The sequence below is a fragment of the Cavia porcellus genome, unplaced genomic scaffold, assembly GCF_034190915.1.
Source record: "Cavia porcellus strain 051 isolate PalLab524CR breed Dunkin Hartley unplaced genomic scaffold, mCavPor4.1 scaffold_2, whole genome shotgun sequence".
In the NCBI taxonomy this organism is placed as follows: Eukaryota; Metazoa; Chordata; class Mammalia; order Rodentia; family Caviidae; genus Cavia; species Cavia porcellus.
In genome coordinates this window covers 70,789,174-70,807,512 of record NW_026947485.1, presented here as the reverse complement: position 1 = coordinate 70,807,512, position 18,339 = coordinate 70,789,174, and the positions used below count along the sequence as shown (strand labels likewise).

Here is an 18,339-nt window from a genome sequence, read left to right as displayed (position 1 = left end):
GGTGTCTTCTGTCTTCTACTAGCATTCAAGAAACCACTAGTTTGCGTTATGACTTGTATTTAGATGTTCCCTGAAAAGCCTCAAGCAGCATAGGTGGAGCTTTTCAGAGATATCTGATCTAGTGATGTTGAGATTAGTAATGTGATGCTGGTGTGAATTCATGGTGCCATGCTAAGGTTCAGGGTACCCCACAGTTGGGTGTAAATGCTAGCCACCCTAAGGATGGTCTAAGAGAGGGTAGCCTTGATAGAATATAAGGGACAGAAAGAGGGCTTGTTGCTTATTCACTATGTTACTGCTTTGCTGCCTTATACCTACCATGAACTATTTATCCTCAGTGACACCCTTCAGCCAAACCACCCTGCCTTGGAACCAGTCAACTATCAACTGAAACCTCTAAAAATTGTGAGCCAAAATAAGTTTTTCTCTTAACCTGAGTGTTGGGTATTTCATCTCAACAATGAAAAAAAGTAACATAGACAGACTGTGGTGCTGAGAGAGGGGTTGTTGCTAGGACTGTACCTGATCATGAGGTTTATGAGCCTTTGGAACTGGTTTGTGGGAAGAGTTTGGACATATCTGCAGATTCTGGTGAAGCAGCATCCCTGGAATGCCATAAGCTGTGCTGATGGGAGATTCTGGTCAGAGCTCAGGAGACCAGAGTGCTGATAGAAATACCTATAAAGCTTAGGAGGTTTCTGCTGGGAAAGATTGAAGGCATTGTTGGACTTCAGATCATATGTGTTATATCTTTGGCAGAAAATTTATCTTCAAAGGCTATACTTTCAGGGATCTTTTGTATAGTTGGTTATTGGAGAGTTTGTCTACATTTTGCTCATGTTCAGAGACTTTGCATGGAACTGAGATTAAGGGTGGCAGATTAATCTTGCAGAACAAATTTCAAGATAGTTTGGGGCTGGGGATTTAGCACAGTGGCTTAAGCACCTGCCTGGCAAGCATGAGGTCATGAGTTCGATCCCTGGTACCAAAACAAAACAAAACAAAACCAAAACCAAAACAAAACAAATTTCAAGATAGTTTAATGTTGAGGCAGTGGCATGGCTACTGTTGGGAGATATTTAGCCAGATTTGTGTTGAGAATCAATTGCAAAGATCCCACCAGAATGATTGAAAGCACTGTGAGTCTGGCCAGAAAGGAATTCCAGTAAAGTTGTGGATGGCAAAGATGGAGCAAAGAAGAACTTGATTATTGAGAAGGAACATGAGAACAGGAAAGATGGCCTGAGGACAACACAAGAACCAGCAGTGTGCTTCTCCAATTATTAATATTGGGGCTGATCTCCGATGACTCACGTCACACATTGAAAAAATATTTGTGGTTGAGGATAGTACTGCATCCAAAAAGAGGATGGCTGAGCAGACTCTGTTTATTAATGGAATATTCTGTCTTAACTATAGGAAGAGAACAAAAGCTATTAGAGAAATCTGAAAGATAGTTTGAGAAAGTACATGTTACACTTAAGCTGATAGCACTAGGAATTAGACTGATAGGCCAGAATAGATAGGCTTGGGAATGCTTGGGGACAGCACACAAAAATGTGCTTACATTCTGGACTTCAAGGCTATGGCTTCAAGGCTATGGCCTCCCTTCAAGTCATGTCACATTCCACTTGCAGAATCCTCAAGTGACCTTTTAGGAGGGTCACATGTACAGCCTAGATGCAAAATGCTTCATATATATATTTTTAGTGTTGACTCCCACAAGCAGAACTCTAGCCTTTGAAGCTCAAAATTGCAAAGGTAAAAGACTTCTGCTTTGAGAACAAAGCCCCCAGAGCACCATGCTCCATTTTAGGACTTGGTTCTTAGTGCTCAGCAATCCAGTCCCTGGACTCCTATATCTAAGGCAAGAGCAAGCCTGGGTACTATTCCAGTTGGCAGCAGACATTGACTTCATCCACATGGTGCTGGTTTTAGGTATTTGTGGAGTCTATGAGTTGTGGGTCAAGAAGGATTCCACCAGATTTCAGAAGAAGGTCTGGGAGGCCAGGAAGTGTGCTCCTGATAAGCAGTGTGTGAAGCTGTGATTGTGAAGCCAAAGGTGCAGTGAAGATCCCAGAAGGTTAGAGAAGCCAGGAATGTGGAATGTCTGAGGAATGCTGCAAGAAGAGAGCAAAGCCAGCCCAGGAGAGAAGGCATAAGAGCTGCAGTCATATAAGTGCCACAGGGCTGTAGTCACCCGAATTCTTTGGAGTTCACATCTTGCACACATTGCCTGGGATACTGGACATGGAACTGTAGGACCTAATGTTTGCCTTGCTGGATTTTAGACTTGCTTTGATTCCATTCTTTTCTGTCCCCATATGTGGAAGGGGAATGTTTGTCTCATGCCATTGGTTGGACGTGTTTAACTTTCTTTTCATTTTTTCAAGGGCTCACAGCTAAGAGTGTGCTTTAAATCTGAGAGGAGACTTTAGACTTAGATAAAATATAAGGGGCAGAAAGAAGGCTGCTGTCTGCCTCTGAGGCACAGTGGACTTCTGGACACAGAGCTTGTCTCATTTGCCGTTTATTTGCTACTTTGCTGCTTTGCTGCCTGCCACCTGCCATGTACTATTTCTCCTCTGTGATACCATCCTACCTTGGAGCCAATGAACTGTGAACTGAAACCTCTACAAACTAGGAGACAAAATAAACCTTTCTTCCTTTAACTTTGATGGATATTTTGTTTCAGCAATGAAAAAAATAATTAAGATATTGTGTAATCTGAGAAAAATAACCTCAAATTCTCCACAATTCCTGATAAATTATAGTAAGATGGTGAATCTATGGTACGCATGATGCCACTGACTGTTGGTTACCACTGAAAGCTCTAAAAGGTTCAACATCTGAATCAGGGACAATTTTGCCATTCTAAAGACATTTGGACACACATTTCTGATTGTCATGATAAGGGTGGGGTGAGAATACTACTAGCATCTAGTGAGTAAAGACAAGAATGCTGCCAAACATCCAACAGTGCAAAAAAAGACCCCACAACATCAATAATGTTGAGGCTGACAGACCCTGCCATAGAGGAAGGATAAGCCAGTGATGGGAGTGGTGATGGACTAGTTTTGTATCTAGACTCTGATGATGCGACATAAATGTATACATGGAATTAAACTGCATAGACCTACATACATGCAACTGTACACAAATGGAGCATTAAAAAGTATGGTAAAAACTGAAAAAAATCCTATAATCTAACTAACGTCATTTTCTTGGTTTTGATATTGTGCAATAATTATTTAAGATGTCAGCAACAGGCAAAGGTAGGTGAAGAGTACTCAGGACTCTTTATATTCTTGTTTTGCAACTTCTTATGAGCCCATAATTATTTTTTTAAAACAGTGAGACCAGATCTAAGAATCCCAGTCCTACAGTGTGTTTTTCAGAGAGGCAGGTATGCCACCTCACCTGTGCCACTGCTGGCTGTTTCTTTGCTTCTGTACGTGAAGCCATACTTAGTACAGCACAGCTTTAGTTCATTTTCTGTTGCTGGTAACGACACATATGGCTGGGTAATTTATAAAGAAAAAATGATTATTTAGTTCATGATCTTGGAGGCTGGGAAGTCCAAGATGTGCTACACAGTGAAAAAATGGAGAACTAGTGGACATACACAGGAGAGGAAACCCAAAGTGCAGCCTGCTTTATAACTATCTGTTCACATAACAAATCCAGAGGGCAAGAACTCACTTCTGTTGGAATTAAGTAACCTGATGAGAGAGGCATTAGTTCATTTCACAATTTGTCACCTCTTAAAGGTCCCCTCCTGCCATCACAACAGCAATCCAACAAGCTATTTTATTATGCAGCTATAGTCTACCTCGCTATATTGTAAACTATGGGGGAGATCAAGTATGACCTGCTGCTCTAAATGAGTTTCTTTTTCAGTGGAAAGAACAACAGTTCAAGAATCAATTTCAATGGTAAGTATTCTCATGTCAAGAAATTCAATTGGACTATTTGTAAAACGACAATGTGTAAACATCAACTAGTGATTTCTTACTGTTTATTTTTTTCTCTGAACATATGTATTATTTCTACCTATTTTCTGTTTTGTTTAGTCTTTCTTTAAATAAAAATTAAAAAAAAATTCAGTTGGGCACTGTGTGGTATAAAATGATGATTAAGACTTAATCCCTGCTTTTTAGGCCCTTGGTTAATAAAGGCGATATACATGCAATTAAGTATAAGACAAAATGTGACATGACTTCAGAAAACTAATAAAGCTACATGGGAATAGAAGATTTAAGAGAATATTTGGTTATCAGGGGAAAAAAAGAAACTCACATTACAATTGAATCTTTTTTTTTTTTTTAAGTCAGGGTCTCTGTGTCATTCAGGATGGCCTTGAACTCAATTATGTAGCCCAGGCTGGGCTTGAATTCATGACAATCCTCTTGCCTCAGCCTCCTGAGTACCAGGATTAAAGGCCTGTGAGTCTTGCAGGTAGGTAAAATGGGCTAAAGGAAGAAGGAAGAATTTCTATTTGCAGGAAATCTGTTGAAGGTTTGAGGCAAGAAAGAACAGGGCATGCTTGCAAAAGTTTAGTTCACTGTTGAGGATAAAATGATAGATTAGAGGGTCAACAATACCAAGCAGCAAAATTTAGTTCTAGAAGGATAACATGGCACCATTAGAAAGCAGTGTAAAGATGGGAATTTAGACTGAAGCAGAGGAATCTGTAGGCATTTTTTGGTGTATGTGTGTATGTGTTTTGTTGCTGTTGTTTTTTAAGATAGGGTCTTACCTTGTAGCTCAGGCTGGCCTTGAACTTGCAGTGATCCTCCTGTCTCAGTCTCTGGAGTGCTAGGATTACAGATGTGCAGATGTAGGCAGTTATTACTATATCTAGGTCAGAATTAGTAAGGGTATGAACTAGACCTATGTGGTCAAAGGATAAAGGACTGAAGATAATCTATGTGAAAAATGATGAATTGTCAAGTGAATTGTGCAAGTAATTATGGTAGAGGTCAGAGAAAAAAATGATACTGCAGACTTGGGTACTCAAGGAAGGTTTTAAAGAGGAGATAGTCATGGATATAAGGTAGAGGGTTTAGACAGATGAGATGAGGTAAATACTATATAACACACAAGTGCTTCTAGAAGTGGCAATAAACACACAGGGTTTAGTAAAGAGTAAGTATAGGTAAGAGCTGAAGAACTGACTAGGAGTTAGTTGTGGAAGGCTTTGCATTTTCCAGGCAGTGGGGAATTGGATGGATTCTGAGTAGAGTAACATGGTGAAAGGATGCTATTTATACCACTTATCTATGTACAACCTTGTATAAAACCCAAATTCATAAACATAGGATTAGAGAATCAAAGAATACTGTCAAAAATATAAACTCTTGTTGATTGATTTGGAAAAGTCTTCTACCATGTGAACGATTGCTTACCAATATACTTAAATTTGAATGATGATTTTTCTCAACCTATCTAGTTGGAGCTGGCTCCTAGTTGGAGCTGGCTCCTCCTTTGTGAGAGTGGACTGATAAAAACTGAGGTGTTTTAATCTGAGGTGAGCCAAATGACCTCAAGTTTAGTCTGAATTGGCTGTTTGTAAGGATTTACATCAGAGATTGGCAAATGTCACATATCAAGCTTTGCTTTCTGGAAAGTTAGTTATTAAACATTTACCAGCAATCTCTGCCTATCTGCTCCTATATCCAACTCTCCTTCAATTTTTTTGAAGGCAAAGATGAATCTTGTCTTTGTATCCTCACTTCAGTATTTGTGCTCAATTAATGCTTATAGAATGAATAAAAATACACTTTAAATTTTACTGCAGAGCATTTCACAAACAAAAATCATTTAGAAAAAATATGCCTGAAATAGATATCTAGACCTCCTGTGAGAGTGGGACAAATCAGGATTTATGACTGTTCTTATGTTTTTAGTAAAAAACAGCAAAGTTTCAAGTACGTACAGTATTGTTTATGTTTGCTTTGTGATACAAACCATAATTAAGTATTTGAGACAGAGGCCTTGTGGCCCATAGAGCCTAGAGTATTTACTAACTACCTGTCCCATAAAGTATGTAGCTCCCTAATCTACATCATGATCCTTTACCAGCAATGGTCTCTTTTAAGGTAGAGTTATGTCTAAATAGTGCCATAATAATGGATAATTAACTCTATCTCCTAACAAATTACTTTGCAAATCAGCACAGTTATCTGGGTCTCTAAATGGTAGAGTGAAGTCTTCCTTAAAAACCTGATACAGGAAAAGTTGAACTTTAGCAGGTGAAGGCAAAGAGGAGTCATTCTAGGCTGGCAAAGTAGCCTAGCTAAAGCACTTAACTAATGTAGTAGCCTAGCTAAAGCCTTAACTAATGAGGCTGGGAAGGTATTTTACTTAAGTATATGGACCAAATTATAAATTACTGCTTGTCTGGTGAAGATAACCAATAGTTATCTTCACCAGAGGGCCTCGTGTTTTCTTCATGGTATTGAACAATCCATGCAAAAATTTAGGTGATTATGATGTCCATATTGCAATTTGTATCTCGGAACTTCTCTGACCTAGATTTTGATGAGCTCTGTTACACAGTGTTTATGCAACAGTAATCTTGCAACAGGGTTGAGTATATTCGCATATTTGGGTCACAGATGGCTGTCAGGGCTTACATTTGTGTGCAATTAACGTACTCGGTTGTACACGTCTTAAGAATCACCTTGGGAAAAAAATGTCATTTCTAACATACAGTTCAGAAGACAATTTTCTCTTTATTTGTATCTATCTATTACATTCAAAATAATTTTTCAACAACTGTCTCTGATTCCACCTTAAATCTGAGGTGCCACAGTAACTTACTTTGAGGAATACCAAAACGGACTCCTCAGCTATGCTGCATGGGGCCGCTCGGTGGGTGCTCCTCGGGCAGCAAGGCGGCCCACATTTTGGAAAACAGTCATAGACATGGGGGAGGGGGCTTGCCCAGGGCTGGCAGCAGAGCCCACGGTCAACACAGCCTGCCTTATCTGGCCAAACCGGTTCGGCCATGAAGCAATGGTACCGTGGGATTGCTCACAGCGATCAGAGGCGTTCACTCCCTTCTTTCGTTATGAGGACCTTTCTCCTCCATTGCGTTACCTTCTAACACCCGCGCACAGGGTAGTAAGAATAAAGACATTTAAGCTTTCCATGTACGCAAACACTCAGCGTACGCGAGATACACTGTCTAAGCCAGCCCAGTGAAACGGGTCCGCAGAGACACCCACCGCCTTTGCAACGCTGGTGGGAAGACTACTTGACCAACAGCGCGCAGACTCGGGAGCCTGCGCGTTGGTGCCCAGTGGCTGAGTCCCTTTCTAGTAATTTCGCTAGTCGTGACGTCATTTCAACGCGCCGGCGCCGTGTACCCAGGAACCGCCTTTCTTTTTTTTTTTTTTTTTTTCAGTAAACGGGCTGAAAAAAACAATATGCTAATTGTTTTTCTCGACTTTGCTTTTATTTCTTCATACTGGCTTGTCCTATTCGCGGGGAAGGAAAAAAAAGAACGCCAAGGGAGCCGAAATCAGCGCGGGCCGGGATGACTCGGCGACGCCGCTGGCCGCGTTACCCGGCGTGCCCCGCGCGGCGCGGGCAAGGGACTTGGGGGAGGGGCGGGAGGAGGAAGTGGCGGCGGCGGCTGCGGATGTCGCTGCGTGGGAGCGGTGTCTGAGGCCCGCGCGGTGCGGAGCGCCCGACCGGCCTGCGCCTGGCGCCCACTCCCGGCTCGCGGCTCCTCCGCGGCCCCGCGCCCGTTGCCGTGAGGCGGTGTGCCCTGTCTTTGCTGCCCGGCGGCCGGCAGCGGCGTCTCTCGGTCCCTTTCTGCCCGCTCCCTGTGCTCGCCTGAGTCACCGCCGCTGCCGCCGCCATGGCCGAGAGTGGAGAGAGCGGCGGCCCTCCAGGCTCACAGGACAACGCTGCCACGGCCGAAGATGCCGGCGCCCCCTCGGCCGCGGCCTCTACGGAGCCCAAGATCATGAAAGTCACCGTGAAGACCCCAAAGGAGAAGGAGGAGTTCGCCGTGCCGGAAAACAGCTCTGTCCAGCAGGTGAGGCCGCGGCCCGGCGGGCGGACGGGCGGGCGACGCAGGCTCTCCAGCCGCGGCCGGGCGGGGTCTAGCCTACTGTCGCCTTACCGAATTCGCGCCTAGTCCGCGGAGGATCGTGCGGCCTTCGGGCCCGCGCCCGCGTTCGAGCTGCGGTCCTCGGCTGGCGGACCCGGCTTCCTCCCCGCCCGCCGCGCCCTCACAAAGGGAAAAGGACCCTTCGCGGGCTGGGTTTATTTAGTGAATAAAAACGGAAATGGGGAGTGTGCTCATTGTTGTGCCCGTCTGCGTGGTAAGGTGGGTTTTGGGGTGCGCTGCACTTCTACATTTGGTTGTGCAGCTTGAGGGCTGAAGTCTTTCCCTCATCTTCGTCTTTTACCAAAAATAAATAAATAAACGGTTTTCAGCCAGATCTTAAATAATGCTAGGGTTAACAAGCATTGTGAATGACTTATTCATTGATGACTTGCTCTTTCTCTTTTAATGTATTTGTCATCTCTTACATACCACTCGTTCGGTAGGTTTTTGTTTCATTTTAGAGAGACTATCGTGTCTTTACTTGGATGTTAGGGATTTGTGAATAAAAAAAATCTCGAGGTAATGGAGAATTTTACCCAGTATACTGCTTAGTCTTCTGAGGAGTACAAATTTTGCAGTTAATTAAGAGGTGGTGCAGAACAGTAGATCGTTGTATTTTTTGTTGAGCACTCCTGGAATATTTTCAATAATTCTTGATCTGTGACAGTCTGTAACAATGTGAATAGTTTAAGGGAGGGAGCAGCAGCAGTTACTGAAATGTACCTTTCAGTTTCCCCAGAGTTTATCAAGTTCCAAAAGTGGTGTGTTTGATGAGGCTGGAGGAATATTTATCATCAATTGAAGTATCACTGTTTGTTTTCTAGTATTTACTTGACACTAGCCCACCGGGTTCCCTGTTACATTACCGAAGTTTTCCTTAGCACTTTTGTATTTTCTGACATGAAGGTAGAAAGTTCCATCAGAAAAAAATCGAAAGAATTGTACAGTGGAACCTCTGTATGCCAGTCACCTACAAATAACATTTTCCTGAATTCTAAGACCATCTTATTTTTTTGGATGTGTTTTATCAGTGTGTGTCAACCTTTTTTTTGGCGTGTGTAAATTTGATATGCAGGATATGACACCTGGTTTCATTCTTGAAATTTCACAAATGTTCACACCTTGGTCACCTAAGTTTTTAGGAAATGTAGGCTATTACAATTGATTAGAAATTTTTTTCTTGTCTTTTTCCTTGGCAGCTCAGCTCTGTTCCGTGAATTTGTTTATATTAATTTTTTTCACCAGATTAAATTTGCCTGCCCTAGAACTTCACATCGCAGGGTCATATGTTATAGACTCTGGGTTAAGGCCTTTTTATTCATTGAGCACAGTATTTTTGAGATTTGTCCTTGTGTGTAGTAGTACTTATTGCTGTATGAATATACCATTATTTATTTAATGTTGAGTAGCATCTGTTTCCATTTAGTTACTGTGAACCATCTTGTACAAGTGCTTTGGGGAACACAAGATTATTCTTTATGGTTGAATAAGAAGTGGAGGGACGAGGTAATAGGGCAGCTGTGTGTAGCTTTACCAGCTAGAGATTGTACTGTTTTATATTCCACCGAAGATGGCCCACATCCTTGCTAACATTTGGTAGTGTCAGTTTTGAATTTTAGCTATTATCATGAGTGTATAGACATGCTAAGTTGTGAATTCTGAGTTTTGAAGAATTTCCAGTCTAGGCCAGCACCATCCTGACTGATTTCAGCATTTTACTGCAAAAGATTAAAAACAGCTACATGTGGTTGTGCATTCCTGTAATCCCAGCACTTGGGAGGCTGAGACAGGAGGATGGCCATGAGTTTGAGACCAGCCTGGTACAAATTGAGAGTCCCCTCCCCCCTCTCTCCTCTCCTCTCCTCTCCTCTCCTCTCCTCTCCTCTCCTCTCCTCTCCTCTGCTCTGCTCTGCTCTGCTCTCCGCTCTCCGCTCTCCTCTGCTCTCCGCTCTCCTCTGCTCTCCGCTCTCCTCTGCTCTCCGCTCTCCTCTGCTCTCCGCTCTCCTCTGCTCTCCGCTCTCCGCTCTCCGCTCTCCCCTCTCCGCTCTCCCCTCTCCCCTCTCCCCTCCTCTCCCCTCTCCCCTCCTCTCCCCTCTCCCCTCCTCTCCCCTCTCCCCTCTCCCCTCTCCCCTCCTCTCCCCTCTCCCCTCTCCCCTCCTCTCCCCTCTCCCCTCTCCCCTCCTCTCCCCTCTCCCCTCTCCCCTCCTCTCCCCTCTCCCCTCTCCCCTCCTCTCCCCTCTCCCCTCCTCTCCCCTCTCCCCTCTCCCCTCTCCCCTCCTCTCCCCTCTCCCCTCCTCTCCCCTCTCCCCTCTCCCCTCTCCCCTCTCCCCTCTCCCCTCTCCCCTCTCCCCTCTCTCCTCTGTTTCCTTTCTCTGCCTCTCTTGTAATAGCATTTCCTACATAGGAAAAATATCTAGGTGAGTAGGTGTGAAGATAGTTTTTATGATGGTGAAATTTAAACTTTAAATTCTGTGTATTTTACGCCACGGTAACCAAAGTGAATTTTGAATAAATAAAATTGATTCTTCTAAAGGGTAGCAAAGTTTTATTAATGGTAGGAAAAGAAATAGACTCTGTAGTATGTGTTTTGACCAAGTAAAAGTAGGAAAAAAGATACACCAGACAGTATGAGGACAGGCCACCATGCAAGAGAGAACACAGTGGCCAAAACTTTTTTGAGGTAACAATTTCTGATGGCAGTTAATTTTTAAGCTTTGATTATTGTTTTCTTTTGAAGCAGAAGTTACAAAAATTGAAGCTCCACCCTGGACAATGATCCTGGAGACAAAACTACGCAGGAGTTTTGTTGAAGGATGTATACACAGGAAAATGTGAAAATAAAAAAAAGAATTTTGTTTTTTGAGACAGGGTCTCAGGGAGTTCAGGCTGGCCTTGAACTCACAACAACTTGTGTCACCCTTACAAGTGCTGAGATTACAGGCTTGTAGAAAAAGCATTTTTAGGGAGTTTATAAAATTCTACTTCAGGCACAAGAAAAAGACCTACCATTTTTAATTAAAAAAAATTTTTTTTACAGGATTTGGTATATTTAACATTTCTACAAATTAAAATTTGTCATTGAGGGAGCTCATTACATAGCTCAGTGGTAGAGCACTTGCCTAGCTTAGCTTTGTATTCAAAATCAAGCACCACAAAAAAGAAAAAACTAGCTTATTGAAAAAAATATTTAATGACATTAATATTTCACTAAAAATCTTGAGTAAAAAATTGGAAATAACAGACAGGGTAGCTCATGGTTGTAATTTCAGCATAAGGGAGACTGAGGCAGGAGGATCACTACAAGTTTGAGGCCAATCTGAGTTCATAGTTAAGATCCCGTCTCAGAAAAAGACAAATAAAAAAGAAATTTGAAATGGTGTTATATATCACATCTCAGTGTTTTTTTTTTTTTTGTAATCCCCTCTCCTTCCATATCTTGGCCGCTTTATAAGGGATCTGTCTCCCTATTTCCTATTACAGAATCTTTTTATTTTGCTTTTTGTTTGTGTTTTGAGTTTCTCGTGTAAGAGAAACTTTTGTTTATATTATATATTAATATATGCTTGTGTGTCTGACTTATTTCATTTAACGTAGTCTCAGTGTCTTTCTACACATGATTCAAGCCTGTCCTTTTTCATGAAACAGTAGTACTCTGTTGTATGTAAATACCATTTTATTGTCTGTTGATGGGCTTATACTCTGCTTCCAAGATTTAGCTACTATGAATTGTGCTGCTATAAACATGAATATGCACGTATCATTGTAATATAATGTCTTTAACTCAGGAAGATAACCTAGAATCCATTTTCTGGTATTTATAATATTTTTCATTGTATAATGAAGACTCAATGTATTATACTAAAATGGTACTTATGAGTATGCCTTGATTGAGTGAAATTTATAAAATAAATGGTAGGTTGATAATTCATTTTCATATTTCCCTTTTGATTTCTGTTTGTATATAAACAGCAGGCAGACACAATCTACCTTAATTTTATACAGTGCCACATGCAGTTGGTATTAATAAATGCTATTCGTTTGAAGTAGATAAACATTTTCCCAGATTAAAATTTGTTTTTAATGGAGAACTCCATTGAGTAATATTTCCATTTCTAATTAAGGGTAGTTGGAACAATTTATGTTTTAAGGTGGTTTCTCTAGTAGGGGTTTTAAAAACAAGCAGATTTTTGTTAAATGTAATGGCACAAAGCCATCATGTATGGAATTGTTCTCTGTAATTTATCAACTACTAGAAATAGCTTCGAGTCAACAAGAACAGTAAAGAATGGATTCATGTGTGAGAACCATTAAAGTTGGCATAGAGAAATGGAAGGCATCTTCCATATAATGTTTAACTCTTTTTGGGGATTTTGTAGACCTCTAGTGTGCAATTTTAAAATGAAAAATGGCCAGGCAGTATTTTGGGCAGTTCTTTTGATTATTAACAGGATGTGTATATGAAAACTCAAGTTTTTGTTGAATAAATATGTTTCATTTTTAGTGGCTGTATGCCTAGGAGTGAAATTGCAGGATCAGATGGTAGCTCTGTTTTAACTTTTTGAGGAACCTCCAGGTTATTTTTTAGAGTGCTTCTTCATTTTACATTACTAGCTATGCATGAGAATTCCAGTTACCACATTCTCAGTAAAATTTTTCCTGTCTTTCTGATTATAGTCATACTAATGGCCTGTGAAGTGGCATCTCATTTGAATTACTTTGCTTTTTATTATTGATATTAAAGCAGAACTTCTCAATGTAGCCTTCGGGAGCCTAATATCCTTTTAGGAAGATGATGATTCTAAACTATTTTCACAATACTGTACTGAAATGTTACTTGTGTTTTTTAGTCTAATTCTCATAAAAATGAAAGCTTTAACCAAAATGAGTGCTTACCAGAGGCTTTAAGATACAGGGTATTGGGGCTGGGGATTTAGCTCAGCCGCATAAGCGCCTGTCTTGCAAGCAGGCAGTCGTGAGTTCGATCCCTGGTACCGATAAAAATGAAAAAGACAAAAAAAAGGTACAGGGTATTACCAATAAGCAGGAGACTCCAGTTGTCCTTTATGAGACTAATGATTTGCAAAAATGTAGTACAATGCTATTCTTTCTTACTAGGAAAACACAGTTCTTTAGAAGATTATATCAGTATGTATTGGGCTTATTATTTTTTAATATTTTAGAAGTCTTTTTTCAGCTTTAATTTCTAGTACTATAAATATCAGTAGGTGAAACCTACAAGAATTGTGGGGTTCTGAATTAGTAAAATGCTGTAATGGAATATTTAGTAGGTTAAGTAGATACTTAAGTTGTCATTGTCTGTTGCTTAGAAACTAAAGAGCCCTTTTTTAGTCCTCCTGAGTTTTACATAGCTACCTTCCATTCCTCCCAAAATTACTTTGGAACATCTTTAATTAAATCATGTTACTGTCTGCTCAGACCGGTGGCTTTCTATTATTCTATGACTTTTGTGATTGTTCCTGTCTACTCTCTGCTAATGCCTTGCCTTTCCTTGCTCACAGTTCACAACATTGATTTTGTAGTTCCTTTAGCTGTCCCTTTTCTCCTATCTCAGGACTTTCGTACAGTTTGCTTTTGCTACCCGACTTTGTTTCTCACTCTTAGCGGTGCCCTTTAAATCTCAGCACAAAGGTCAGTTTCTCAAGGAGATAATCTCTGATTTCTTGATGTATATTTTCACAGCCCACCTGTTTCTATCACAATTCAAAACTGCATATTTGGCTAATTGATGCTTCTCCATGGGGCAGCTGTGATTGTTACCATTTCATTTCTAGAACATACTACATGTCATGGTCTTAGTAATGCACAGTTTGTTTACAGCTGAATCTAGAACATTCTACACAGTAATATATGTTTATTAATAACCACCAGTCATTGACACTTTGCTGGAGTGCAGTGTTTACATAATGTGTTACATGGCTTCAGTCCTGTGAGGACTTCATTTAAGCCCAGCTCTTGACTGCTTCAGGATGTCCATGTTTGCTTTTTTCTGCCTGAAATGTTTCTCTGTTACAACAGCCTTTCTTAGTTGTAGAGATTTCATTTGAGCCTACACAATGCATGGAATGATTTGAATACTATGTATTTTTCTTAAAGATGGTATTTTATGTTATTTTATTTTATTGAGACAGAGTCTCACTGTGTAGTCTAGGTCAGCCTTGAACTTACTATCTCCGTCTGGCCTCCAACTCATGGTAATCCTCCTGCCTCAGCCTCCTGAGTGCTGAAATTATAGGCGTGTGCCACCATGCCCAGTTGTATAATATAATTTTAGATGTGTAGAGGAGAATTCTTTACATAGTCATGTTCTTCAAGAACGACAGTATTGATTTGTAGTTTTGCTCATTTTAGTGATGTAAATTTTTTCATCATGGCAGATTTCAAATTACCATACTAGCTCACAAAATCCCTGGAAACTAAGGAGACTTTGCTTAATGCAGTGGTAGTGTGTGTAAGGCATGCCTGCTACAGCGGACTGTTACTGAAAACCCTAAAAGGTTCATCATCACTGGCTTAGTGGGTGCCTTAAGGGTAGGGTCACGAAACTTCGGCAGGCCAAATGCGTCATTCATTTGCTCATGTATTATGTATACCTCCTTTCACTGATCACCTGGCTCAGTTCACAATGGGGGAAATATTTATTATGTAGCCCTTACTGGCTTTGGCATTTAGAACGTGAGTTCTAGATCTTGTCACACCATTCATCAAAACCTGTCTCATTGGAGTCAACAGAAGCCATGCTGGATCTGGAAGGATTACAGGAAGAAGCCAGTTCACCTTTCCCATAAGCTGTGCAAACCATGCTGCGCAAACCATGCAGGGTTTGAGAAGAGAGAAGCCAGTTAGCATTCCTTTGAGCCTACCCCCTGCATGGGCTGAGAATCAAGAACACTACTCCCACTCTCAAGCAACTGGCTTGTTTGGAGGACAGGCTGGGTAGATAGCAACTGAGGTACAAAAACAACTGACTGCTTGTATTGTTTGATTTTTGCAGGTCTAAGGCCAGTAATCCAAGGATCTATTAGGAGATTCTGTCTTGTTTTTGAAATCCAATATTCTCACTGTTTTGTTTCAGTTTATTATTTTGTTTTATTCAGTGTTCTGTTTTGATTGGTTTGATTCTATTTTGTTTGATTTTACTATACCTGATGGTATGGACAATTATGGTGACTATAACACGATATATAATGGTAGCCATTGTTGATTTCCTATTCTGTTTTGGAGTTCTGTACCACTTTCACTGTTTTGTTTTGATTGACATTATTCTGTTTTATTTTGTTGTTTATTCTCTTTAAAATTAAAAAATGTCTCATTGGAAATTTTTACATGACTTACCTAACAGTCTAGTAAAAATACAATGCAACCCAGTATAATTTTCAAGTAGCCACTTAATAGAAATGATTTTTATTGTGGTAAAATATATAAAACATAATTTACCATCCTAACCCTTTTTAAATGTATAGTCTAGTGCTATTAAGTACATCCCCTAGTTTGTACAGACAGCACCACCATTCTTCTTTAAAACCTTTTATTTTGCAGAACTAAAACCTTGTGCCCATTAGACAGTAACTTCCCATTCCTCCCTTCCCACCAGCCCCTGACAACTAGTGTTTTACTTTGTATATCCATGAATTTTTTAAAAATATAAGTGCAGTTATGGAATATTTGGCCTTTTGTGATTATTTTATTTTAGTGTAACACCTTTGCAGTATATGCATTTTGTAGTGTATCAGAAATTTAACCTTTTAAAGCCAAGCAATATTCCATTGTTAATATTACCTTTTGTTTATCTGTGGTTAACTGAGTGGCTTGCACTGTTTTAGCTTACTTGCTTTGTTTGTTTGTTTTTTATTGAGACAGGATCTTCCTATCTAGTTTGGGCTGGCTTTGCACTCACTGTGTAGCTCAGATTGGCTTTGAACTCACAATGATCTTCCTACCTCAGCCTCCTGAGTGGTAATGTGACAGGCATGCCCCAACATGCCCGACTTAGCTTGTAATTTTAATGTTTCACTTAACCACATACATATGAGATATGTGAGTGTATGGACTATATATATATTTCTTCCTCACATTATCCCAGGATGTGTTACATAAAAAGATTATTAAGTATTTTATGTTTTAAATGTTTAAGTCTTTAACATCTGTTGTGTATTTTACACTTAGAACACATCTCAGTTTGGACCAGCCACATTGCACATGCTTGGTACCCATAGGTGGCCAGTGACTACCAAATTAGCACATCTAATAGAGCTTTCAGCATCTGCTTCCAACCTCCCAACTCTTAAAAAAGTGAAGTGATGGGTTGATAATTCTTTATCTAGCATGCTTGAGAGTAGAAGTGTTTCACATTGTGCATGTTTCAGATTTAGGATATTTGTATAGTTTTTACCTATTGAGCATCCCTAGTGAGAAGATCCAAAATCTGAAATGCTCCAAAATTCATTGGACAGACTACTTGGTTTACTGAGTAAGCAAATGCTATACAGGTGTCCAGATGGGTTATAATGGTGTTTTCTAATTATTTTTAAACCTAAACCTCTTTCCATTTTTTTAAAAAAAAGTTATTTTAAAGAGAATAAAACGAAACAGAACACGATTACAGGCCTTCAAACCCATATAATAGGAAATCAACAATGGCTACCATGTGTCTTGTTTTCTTCAAAATAGCTTGTCCATAGTGTCAGATATAATAAAATCAAACAAAATGAAGCAGAAAAAAAAAACAATCAAAATTAAAGAATGAAAGCATTATAGGACTTTAAAACTAGATAATTGGAAATCAACAGTGGCTACCATAATACATTTTATTATCTTCAAAATAGTTGCCCATACTATCAGACACAGTAAAATCAAACAGAACAAGATAGAACAAAACCAAACCTACGAAAACAATACAGGAATTCAAAACAAGTTAATAGGAAATTAACAGTGGTTACCACTGTCCCTTATGTTTTCTACTGTCCCTTACATGTTTCCTCCCCTGTCACTTTTATAATATCTGTTGTACATTTTGGATCCAACTAATTCCTTCAGTTTTTTATGCTAGGAGATAAGACAGTGTTCACCTGTATGAGTCCAAACCGTTTCACCCAGGAGCATAATCTCAAATTGCATCCATTTACCTACAAGAGTCTTGAGGTGATCCTTCATAGCTCAATAGCTTCCATTGTATGAAAATACCATATCTTTCTTATGCGTTCTGAATTGATGAACAAGACACCCCTGCTTTTTTCTGATTTCTTGTCATGTGGAACATTGTTTTCTGTATGACTTTTGGTCTTTGAATGGCCTTTGGAGTTAAATGTGTTTCTTGTATACAGCATATTGGTGGATCTTGTTTCTTTGATCCACTCTGCCTGCGTTTCTTTTTATTACTGAAGTGAGGCCATCTGCATTAATGATTAGACCAGTATGCATTGGCTTGTCTCTGCCATGCTATCCTTCTGCTGTTGGCCCTCCACTTTTCTTCATCATTCAGTTGACTGTCTTGTTAGGGAGTCCTCTGCTGCTATTCCTGGAACCAAGGTCATCTATCTCTAGAGTATCCTTCTGCATTCTCTGTAGGGTTGATTTGGTAGTCATGAATTCCTTTAGTTGTTCTTTATCATGAAAGTATCTTATTTTTCCATCTATTTTGAAACATAGTTTTGCAGTGTAGATCAATCTGGGTTGGAAGTTGTTTTCTTTGAGGGTTTGAAGCACTGCACTCCAAACTCTTCCTGACTTGATGGTTTGTGTTGGTAAGTCCACTGTGATTCTGATTGGTTTTGTTTTATAGGTGATCTGTTTCTTTTTTCTTAACAGCTTTTAATATTCTATTCTTGTGCTGAATTCCTGGGATGTTGACTGTTAAATATCTGGGTGTAAATTTATTTTGATTATGGCTAGTTGGAGTCCTCTATGCCTCAGATATCTGTATGCCTGGTCTTTTCCCATGCTTGGGTAGTTTTCTGCTATTTTTTTGTAAATAAGTCTTTTTTTAATGTCATTTGTGTTGACCCCTGCTTTTTTTGCTAACACCTATCACTTAACTTTTCTTTGCATAGTCTTAGAACCACTGAATTATTATTTCCTGGTTCCTTGTTATTTTTGAGAGATCTTTTCTTTCATGATCTATAGCTGCAGTCCTGTCTTCAAGGTCTGAAAGTCTGTCTTCAATCTCTTTTCAAGTGGTTTTGCCAGCTATTGATGGA

At 40.0% G+C, this 18,339-nt stretch overlaps 1 protein-coding gene across 2 annotated transcripts in view; it reads left to right on the top strand.

The window, feature by feature from the left end:
* The first annotated feature begins 7,615 nt into the window (after positions 1-7,615).
* Ubqln1 (ubiquilin 1) overlaps positions 7,616-18,339 on the top strand; it is a 54,532-nt gene continuing 43,808 nt past the window's right edge. For both annotated transcript variants that reach the window (XM_003475078.5, XM_003475077.5), the window contains exon 1: positions 7,616-8,050. In XM_003475078.5, the coding sequence (XP_003475126.1) occupies positions 7,871-8,050 (180 nt within the window). In that variant the 5' untranslated portion in view covers positions 7,616-7,870. The remainder of the gene's footprint in view (positions 8,051-18,339) is intronic.